The 11,144-nt window shown below is 35.2% G+C and overlaps 1 protein-coding gene across 1 annotated transcript; it reads right to left on the bottom strand.

The window, feature by feature from the left end:
• Nucleotides 1-9,250: 9,250 nt before the first annotated feature.
• On the bottom strand, nucleotides 9,251-10,854 carry LOC140587035 (coiled-coil domain-containing protein 106-like). Its single transcript, XM_072708568.1, has 3 exons — nucleotides 10,723-10,854; nucleotides 10,311-10,493; nucleotides 9,251-9,805 (listed from the first exon to the last, which is right to left on the bottom strand). Exons 1-3 carry the CDS (start codon nucleotides 10,811-10,813, stop codon nucleotides 9,492-9,494), a joined length of 588 nt encoding a protein of 195 aa, XP_072564669.1. The 5' UTR covers nucleotides 10,814-10,854; the 3' UTR covers nucleotides 9,251-9,491.
• Between the last annotated feature and the right edge of the window lie 290 nt (nucleotides 10,855-11,144).

The following is an 11,144-nucleotide window of genomic DNA, read 5'->3' as shown; positions in this document are numbered from 1 at the left end:
CTAACACAAAATGAAGATTTCATTATAACTTGACATTCTGAGTTGTTTTCATGAAACCTGCGCTTCCCCTACAAGAGTTCGACCTACCATTATAGGAAAACGTGTTTTCGTGAAGATATCATGACAAACTAACACAAAATGAAGATTTCATCATAACTTGACATTCTGAGTTGTTTTCATGAAACCTGCGCTTCCCCTACAAGAGTTCGACCTACCATTATAGGAAAACGTGTTTTCGTGAAGAAATCATGACAAACTAACACAAAATGAAGATTTCATCATAACTTGACATTCTGAGTTGTTTTCATGAAACCTGCGCTTCCCCTATAAGAGTTCGACCTACCATTATAGGAAAACGTGTTTTCGTGAAGATATCATGACAAACTAACACAAAATGAAGATTTCATCATAACTTGACATTCTGAGTTGTTTTCATGAAACCTGCGCTTCCCCTACAAGAGTTCGACCTACCATTATAGGAAAACGTGTTTTCGTGAAGAAATCATGACAAACTAACACAAAATGAAGATTTCATTATAACTTGACATTCTGAGTTGTTTTCATGAAACCTGCGCTTCCCCTATAAGAGTTCGACCTACCGTTATAGGAAAACGTGTTTTCGTGAAGAAATCATGACAAACTAACACAAAATGAAGATTTCATTATAACTTGACATTCTGAGTTGTTTTCATGAAACCTGCACTTCCCCTACAATAGTTCGACCTACCATTATAGGAAAACGTGTTTTCGTGAAGAAATCATGACAAACTAACACAAAATGAAGATTTCATTATAACTTGACATTCTGAGTTGTTTTCATGAAACCTGCGCTTCCCCTATAAGAGTTCAACCTACCATTATAGGAAAACGTGTTTTCGTGAAGAAATCATGACAAACTAACACAAAATGAAGATTTCATTATAACTTGACATTCTGAGTTGTTTTCATGAAACCTGCGCTTCCCCTATAAGAGTTCGACCTACCATTATAGGAAAACGTGTTTTCGTGAAGAAATCATGACAAACTAACACAAAATGAAGATTTCATTATAACTTGACATTCTGAGTTGTTTTCATGAAACCTGCGCTTCCCCTACAAGAGTTCGACCTACCATTATAGGAAAACGTGTTTTCGTGAAGAAATCATGACAAACTAACACAAAATGAAGATTTCATTATAACTTGACATTCTGAGTTGTTTTCATGAAACCTGCGCTTCCCCTACAAGAGTTCGACCTACCATTATAGGAAAACGTGTTTTCGTGAAGAAATCATGACAAACTAACACAAAATGAAGATTTCATTATAACTTGACATTCTGAGTTGTTTTCATGAAACCTGCGCTTCCCCTACAAGAGTTCGACCTACCATTATAGGAAAACGTGTTTTCGTGAAGAAATCATGACAAACTAACACAAAATGAAGATTTCATTATAACTTGACATTCTGAGTTGTTTTCATGTAACCTGCGCTTCCCCTACAAGAGTTCGACCTACCATTATAGGAAAACGTGTTTTCATGAAGAAATCATGACAAACTAACACAAAATGAAGATTTCATTATAACTTGACATTCTGAGTTGTTTTCATGAAACCTGCGCTTCCCCTATAAGAGTTCCACCTACCATTATAGGAAAACGTGTTTTCGTGAAGAAATCATGACAAACTAACACAAAATGAAGATTTCATTATAACTTGACATTCTGAGTTGTTTTCATGAAACCTGCGCTTCCCCTACAAGAGTTCGACCTACCATTATAGGAAAACGTGTTTTCGTGAACAAATCATGACAAACTAACACAAAATAAAGATTTCATTATAACTTGACATTCTGAGTTGTTTTCATGAAACCTGCGCTTCCCCTACAAGAGTTCGACCTACCATTATAGGAAAACGTGTTTTCGTGAACAAATCATGACAAACTAACACAAAATGAAGATTTCATCATAACTTGACATTCTGAGTTGTTTTCATGAAACCTGCGCTTCCCCTATAAGAGTTCGACCTACCATTATAGGAAAACGTGTTTTCGTGAAGATATCATGACAAACTAACACAAAATGAAGATTTCATCATAACTTGACATTCTGAGTTGTTTTCATGAAACCTGCGCTTCCCCTACAAGAGTTCGACCTACCATTATAGGAAAACGTGTTTTCGTGAAGAAATCATGACAAACTAACACAAAATGAAGATTTCATCATAACTTGACATTCTGAGTTGTTTTCATGAAACCTGCGCTTCCCCTACAAGAGTTCGACCTACCATTATAGGAAAACGTGTTTTCGTGAAGATATCATGACAAACTAACACAAAATGAAGATTTCATTATAACTTGTCATTCTGAGTTGTTTTCATGAAACCTGCGCTTCCCCTACAAGAGTTCGACCTACCATTATAGGAAAACGTGTTTTCATGAAGAAATCATGACAAACTAACACCAAATGAAGATTTCATTATAACTTGACATTCTGAGTTGTTTTCATGAAACCTGCGCTTCCCCTATAAGAGTTCGACCTACCATTATAGGAAAACGTGTTTTCGTGAAGAAATCATGACAAACTAACACAAAATGAAGATTTCATTATAACTTGACATTCTGAGTTGTTTTCATGAAACCTGCGCTTCCCCTACAAGAGTTCGACCTACCATTATAGGAAAACGTGTTTTCGTGAAGAAATCATGACAAACTAACACAAAATGAAGATTTCATCATAACTTGACATTCTGAGTTGTTTTCATGAAACCTGCGCTTCCCCTACAAGAGTTCGACCTACCATTATAGGAAAACGTGTTTTCGTGAAGATATCATGACAAACTAACACAAAATGAAGATTTCATCATAACTTGACATTCTGAGTTGTTTTCATGAAACCTGCGCTTCCCCTACAAGAGTTCGACCTACCATTATAGGAAAACGTGTTTTCGTGAAGAAATCATGACAAACTAACACAAAATGAAGATTTCATCATAACTTGACATTCTGAGTTGTTTTCATGAAACCTGCGCTTCCCCTATAAGAGTTCGACCTACCATTATAGGAAAACGTGTTTTCGTGAAGATATCATGACAAACTAACACAAAATGAAGATTTCATCATAACTTGACATTCTGAGTTGTTTTCATGAAACCTGCGCTTCCCCTACAAGAGTTCGACCTACCATTATAGGAAAACGTGTTTTCGTGAAGAAATCATGACAAACTAACACAAAATGAAGATTTCATTATAACTTGACATTCTGAGTTGTTTTCATGAAACCTGCGCTTCCCCTATAAGAGTTCGACCTACCGTTATAGGAAAACGTGTTTTCGTGAAGAAATCATGACAAACTAACACAAAATGAAGATTTCATTATAACTTGACATTCTGAGTTGTTTTCATGAAACCTGCACTTCCCCTACAATAGTTCGACCTACCATTATAGGAAAACGTGTTTTCGTGAAGAAATCATGACAAACTAACACAAAATGAAGATTTCATTATAACTTGACATTCTGAGTTGTTTTCATGAAACCTGCGCTTCCCCTATAAGAGTTCAACCTACCATTATAGGAAAACGTGTTTTCGTGAAGAAATCATGACAAACTAACACAAAATGAAGATTTCATTATAACTTGACATTCTGAGTTGTTTTCATGAAACCTGCGCTTCCCGTATAAGAGTTCGACCTACCATTATAGGAAAACGTGTTTTCGTGAAGAAATCATGACAATCTAACACAAAATGAAGATTTCATTATAACTTGACATTCTGAGTTGTTTTCATGAAACCTGCGCTTCCCCTACAAGAGTTCGACCTACCATTATAGGAAAACGTGTTTTCGTGAAGAAATCATGACAAACTAACACAAAATGAAGATTTCATTATAACTTGACATTCTGAGTTGTTTTCATGAAACCTGCGCTTCCCCTATAAGAGTTCGACCTACCATTATAGGAAAACGTGTTTTCGTGAAGAAATCATGACAAACTAACACAAAATGAAGATTTCATTATAACTTGACATTCTGAGTTGTTTTCATGAAACCTGCGCTTCCCCTACAAGAGTTCGACCTACCATTATAGGAAAACGTGTTTTCGTGAACAAATCATGACAAACTAACACAAAATGAGGATTTCATTATAACTTGACATTCTGAGTTGTTTTCATGAAACCTGCGCTTCCCCTATAAGAGTTCGACCTACCATTATAGGAAAACGTGTTTTCGTGAAGAAATCATGACAAACTAACACAAAATGAAGATTTCATTATAACTTGACATTCTGAGTTGTTTTCATGAAACCTGCACTTCCCCTACAATAGTTCGACCTACCATTATAGGAAAACGTGTTTTCGTGAAGAAATCATGACAAACTAACACAAAATGAAGATTTCATTATAACTTGACATTCTGAGTTGTTTTCATGAAACCTGCACTTCCCCTACAATAGTTCGACCTACCATTATAGGAAAACGTGTTTTCGTGAAGAAATCATGACAAACTAACACAAAATGAAGATTTCATTATAACTTGACATTCTGAGTTGTTTTCATGAAACCTGCGCTTCCCCTATAAGAGTTCAACCTACCATTATAGGAAAACGTGTTTTCGTGAAGAAATCATGACAAACTAACACAAAATGAAGATTTCATTATAACTTGACATTCTGAGTTGTTTTCATGAAACCTGCGCTTCCCCTATAAGAGTTCGACCTACCATTATAGGAAAACGTGTTTTCGTGAAGAAATCATGACAATCTAACACAAAATGAAGATTTCATTATAACTTGACATTCTGAGTTGTTTTCATGAAACCTGCGCTTCCCCTATAAGAGTTCGACCTACCATTATAGGAAAACGTGTTTTCGTGAAGAAATCATGACAAACTAACACAAAATGAAGATTTCATTATAACTTGACATTCTGAGTTGTTTTCATGAAACCTGCGCTTCCCCTACAAGAGTTCGACCTACCATTATAGGAAAACGTGTTTTCGTGAAGAAATCATGACAAACTAACACAAAATGAAGATTTCATTATAACTTGACATTCTGAGTTGTTTTCATGAAACCTGCGCTTCCCCTACAAGAGTTCGACCTACCATTATAGGAAAACGTGTTTTCGTGAAGAAATCATGACAAACTAACACAAAATGAAGATTTCATTATAACTTGACATTCTGAGTTGTTTTCATGAAACCTGCGCTTCCCCTACAAGAGTTCGACCTACCATTATAGGAAAACGTGTTTTCGTGAAGAAATCATGACAAACTAACACAAAATGAAGATTTCATTATAACTTGACATTCTGAGTTGTTTTCATGAAACCTGCGCTTCCCCTATAAGAGTTCGACCTACCATTATAGGAAAACGTGTTTTCGTGAAGAAATCATGACAAACTAACACAAAATGAAGATTTCATTATAACTTGACATTCTGAGTTGTTTTCATGAAACCTGCGCTTCCCCTACAAGAGTTCGACCTACCATTATAGGAAAACGTGTTTTCGTGAACAAATCATGACAAACTAACACAAAATGAGGATTTCATTATAACTTGACATTCTGAGTTGTTTTCATGAAACCTGCGCTTCCCCTATAAGAGTTCGACCTACCATTATAGGAAAACGTGTTTTCGTGAAGAAATCATGACAAACTAACACAAAATGAAGATTTCATTATAACTTGACATTCTGAGTTGTTTTCATGAAACCTGCACTTCCCCTACAATAGTTCGACCTACCATTATAGGAAAACGTGTTTTCGTGAAGAAATCATGACAAACTAACACAAAATGAAGATTTCATTATAACTTGACATTCTGAGTTGTTTTCATGAAACCTGCACTTCCCCTACAATAGTTCGACCTACCATTATAGGAAAACGTGTTTTCGTGAAGAAATCATGACAAACTAACACAAAATGAAGATTTCATTATAACTTGACATTCTGAGTTGTTTTCATGAAACCTGCGCTTCCCCTATAAGAGTTCAACCTACCATTATAGGAAAACGTGTTTTCGTGAAGAAATCATGACAAACTAACACAAAATGAAGATTTCATTATAACTTGACATTCTGAGTTGTTTTCATGAAACCTGCGCTTCCCCTATAAGAGTTCGACCTACCATTATAGGAAAACGTGTTTTCGTGAAGAAATCATGACAATCTAACACAAAATGAAGATTTCATTATAACTTGACATTCTGAGTTGTTTTCATGAAACCTGCGCTTCCCCTATAAGAGTTCGACCTACCATTATAGGAAAACGTGTTTTCGTGAAGAAATCATGACAAACTAACACAAAATGAAGATTTCATTATAACTTGACATTCTGAGTTGTTTTCATGAAACCTGCGCTTCCCCTACAAGAGTTCGACCTACCATTATAGGAAAACGTGTTTTCGTGAAGAAATCATGACAAACTAACACAAAATGAAGATTTCATTATAACTTGACATTCTGAGTTGTTTTCATGAAACCTGCGCTTCCCCTACAAGAGTTCGACCTACCATTATAGGAAAACGTGTTTTCGTGAAGAAATCATGACAAACTAACACAAAATGAAGATTTCATTATAACTTGACATTCTGAGTTGTTTTCATGAAACCTGCGCTTCCCCTACAAGAGTTCGACCTACCATTATAGGAAAACGTGTTTTCGTGAAGAAATCATGACAAACTAACACAAAATGAAGATTTCATCATAACTTGACATTCTGAGTTGTTTTCATGAAACCTGCGCTTCCCCTATAAGAGTTCGACCTACCATTATAGGAAAACGTGTTTTCGTGAAGATATCATGACAAACTAACACAAAATGAAGATTTCATCATAACTTGACATTCTGAGTTGTTTTCATGAAACCTGCGCTTCCCCTACAAGAGTTCGACCTACCATTATAGGAAAACGTGTTTTCGTGAAGAAATCATGACAAACTAACACAAAATGAAGATTTCATTATAACTTGACATTCTGAGTTGTTTTCATGAAACCTGCGCTTCCCCTATAAGAGTTCGACCTACCATTATAGGAAAACGTGTTTTCGTGAAGAAATCATGACAAACTAACACAAAATGAAGATTTCATTATAACTTGACATTCTGAGTTGTTTTCATGAAACCTGCACTTCCCCTACAATAGTTCGACCTACCATTATAGGAAAACGTGTTTTCGTGAAGAAATCATGACAAACTAACACAAAATGAAGATTTCATTATAACTTGACATTCTGAGTTGTTTTCATGAAACCTGCGCTTCCCCTATAAGAGTTCAACCTACCATTATAGGAAAACGTGTTTTCGTGAAGAAATCATGACAAACTAACACAAAATGAAGATTTCATTATAACTTGACATTCTGAGTTGTTTTCATGAAACCTGCGCTTCCCCTATAAGAGTTCGACCTACCATTATAGGAAAACGTGTTTTCGTGAAGAAATCATGACAATCTAACACAAAATGAAGATTTCATTATAACTTGACATTCTGAGTTGTTTTCATGAAACCTGCGCTTCCCCTACAAGAGTTCGACCTACCATTATAGGAAAACGTGTTTTCGTGAAGAAATCATGACAAACTAACACAAAATGAAGATTTCATTATAACTTGACATTCTGAGTTGTTTTCATGAAACCTGCGCTTCCCCTACAAGAGTTCGACCTACCATTATAGGAAAACGTGTTTTCGTGAAGAAATCATGACAAACTAACACAAAATGAAGATTTCATTATAACTTGACATTCTGAGTTGTTTTCATGAAACCTGCGCTTCCCGTATAAGAGTTCGACCTACCATTATAGGAAAACGTGTTTTCGTGAAGAAATCATGACAAACTAACACAAAATGAAGATTTCATTATAACTTGACATTCTGAGTTGTTTTCATGAAACCTGCGCTTCCCCTACAAGAGTTCGACCTACCATTATAGGAAAACGTGTTTTCGTGAAGAAATCATGACAAACTAACACAAAATGAAGATTTCATTATAACTTGACATTCTGAGTTGTTTTCATGAAACCTGCGCTTCCCCTACAAGAGTTCGACCTACCATTATAGGAAAACGTGTTTTCGTGAAGAAATCATGACAAACTAACACAAAATGAAGATTTCATTATAACTTGACATTCTGAGTTGTTTTCATGAAACCTGCGCTTTCCCTATAAGAGTTCGACCTACCATTATAGGAAAACGTGTTTTCGTGAAGAAATCATGTTGGTAACGATTTACATTAACTGCACCCTCATAGTGCATTCATAAGGCATCAATAAGCCATTCATAAGCCGCATTTAACTATACATTAAAGACTCCTAAAGTATCTATAGCACCCTCATAGTGCATTCATAAGGCATCCATAAGCCATTAACTGCACCCTCATAGTGCATTCATAAGGCATCAATAAGCCATTCGTAAGCCGCATTTAACTATACATTAAAGACTCCTAAAGTATCTATAATGCCTTTAAAGGAAAAAATATAACAGCTTTAATATACCCTCATAAAATGGTTTGCTATTGTTTTCATATACATGACACAACAAGTTCAATAATCATTTCGGTCCATTATTGAAGATGATATTACATGAGTTATGCACCTTCGTCATGAATTCACATTCTGACATAAATTTCAATTAAAGCCACGTTAAAGGTATCATGGATGGTTCCTTAACTTTTGATGTAACTTTAAGCCCAGTATATAAATGCATTATAATAGCATGACTTATGTTTAATGCATTTATAGATTGAGCATAAATTTACATTAAAGCATCATAATGCATTCATAGTACCTCTAATGAACAAGACAAAATGTCTTATATATTAATTGTATGGAGATGTATGTCAGAGGTCAAACACTCAACACTTACCTTATGGAATTACGTATGGGATACATATAAATACAAAGGCAATTATCTGTATCAATTATAAACTTTACAGAATTGAGAATTAATTATAGAATATATATTAAGGTCTTGTAGATGATTTCAGTGCAGTTATTGTAAAGTCATTTCAAACGTAACTCTCTTTATACATTTATAAACTGTGTACTACACTCACATGCTGTATATCACATACTTTATACCTTAATAAAAGGGTTTCGTGCAGTCAATGTAAAGTCAAGCCATTTGTAGCTGTCATTATATATTCACAAACTAAATTATATATCACATAGATTTGCATTAGGTTTTATAAAACACTCAAACATTGTAAAAAAAAAGAGATAGACTGCAGTTTGATTATGTGAAACATTAACTTTAATAAAATGATTACAATGTACAGAGACTGAGTTTACAAATACAAACTCCTTTATAGTCATGGACCTTGATGAGCTCACTTGACAGTTCACAGTATTACTACCGTTTTAACACTCAGAAAGCCAAATAACATGCTCTCCAACTTTCACCTTAACACAATTAAATTTAAACAGTTTTGTAAGCAATAAAAAGGAAGTGCTAAAACTAATAGAATACAAAAATTATTCTTCACCAACTCCCCTAACTACTTAACTGCGTTTAACTGCAATTTAAGCATTTGCATGCTTAATTGGAAGAAGTTTTCCCTGAGCCTTAAAGCTTTTTATCTTGGATGAGACTTCTCCGTTCATCGCCTCTTTGCACCTTTTGCTGAAGCTCGCTACCGTTTCAGTTGCTTCATTCCATGGGGGCAAAGTTGCGTAGACCTCTGGAGCAGCAATAAAAAGCTCTGCTATGGCCGCAGTTCTGGCCATGGTGTTTCGGTTAACCCCAATGTGGCGGAAGCATCTGGCCATTGGTTTGCCCAATGCGTGAAGCTTCAGAGCTTTCTTATAGCGGGCAACAATGCCTTTGGGGTTACACACTGTGGAAGATAAGCATAAACATCAATCCATAATGATTAAGGAATCATCATATTGCTTTTTCTCCCAAAGAATGCACTAAATGAGATTTTAAATGGGGAAGAGAGACTACAAAAGCTCCATAATAATAACAAATCAGATTTAATATTTAAATTAATGTATTTGTTGGATTTTTTATTATACATATAAAGCTGGATTGAATTAATATATCAAAATAATAAAAAGTAATAAAATGATGTCCCTATGATGACAGATTAATAAATATTCACAGTTTTTCAATCATAGTGTTCATCAAATTTCACCACATTTACCAGTGAGCAATTACAGTGAGCCATTTTTCCCTGGAGCATCTTGGGGTTAAGGGTCTTAAAGGTCCTAACCACTAGACCACCACCAACCCCATAATTCAATACTATGATAATCCAGATACGACTGAAGAGAATTATATAATCTCTATTCCACACCTAGCTAGAAAGCACAATAATGTTTGTGCTTTCTTTTACTCACGTCGTGTTCGACTATAACTTTCAGTTTCTTTCATTTTTATGATCTTCTTTTTCTTGCTTTTCTTGCTTCCTTGCTTCTTCTTTGACTTTTCCTTGGATGTGTCTGATGAATCTGAGAGATCTGATGACTCATCAGATGAACCACCAGATGAAGAGCTGCTGATCTCCATAGCTTTACTTGTGGCTGCACAAAGACACACACATAAATACACAGTGAATATTATTGAAAAAAATACATCTAAATAAAAGAAAATACTAATCAAATATTTTTTATATTTTTGTCCTTCCTAAAACTACACCTTTCAAAAAACCTTACAGACAAATGTCATACAGTTGTTTTAAGATTCTGATTATTCTGATTATTTAATATGTCATGGGAAGTGTAGTTCAAAACATTTATTATGCTGGCTTACCATGGCTTGGTCTAGGAGCAGAACACTGCTGTAATTGCTGTTTCAGGAACTGTTTGTCTTCGTTGAGTTCTTCAATCTGTTTCACCAACATGGCATTTTTTGTTTGCTCATTCTGCAGTTGCAAACGCAACTTCTGCACCTCCAGAGCACCGGTGGGAGAAACAAGTGCTGCAGAGGGTATTCGTGCTGTGACAGGATACAAATCAGCTCAAAGTAAAAGGCTAAAGCGTGTAAAACTTTAAATCAGATCTCTAGATGGATTAAAACCATGATGTAAATACATAATAAATTTCGCACACATACACCACCAGTCAAAAGTTTGGACACACCTGGTTGAATGTGTGTTTCTCAATGTCATTTTGAATTGATGGTGCATGCAGACATGCCAAAAAACATCTAATTTTACCAATATGCAGGTAATA

Source organism: Paramormyrops kingsleyae, unplaced genomic scaffold (assembly GCF_048594095.1).
Source record: "Paramormyrops kingsleyae isolate MSU_618 unplaced genomic scaffold, PKINGS_0.4 ups137, whole genome shotgun sequence".
Classification (NCBI taxonomy): Eukaryota; Metazoa; Chordata; class Actinopteri; order Osteoglossiformes; family Mormyridae; genus Paramormyrops; species Paramormyrops kingsleyae.
The sequence above is the reverse complement of the archived record's forward strand: the minus strand, read 5'-3'. Positions and strand labels throughout refer to the sequence as shown.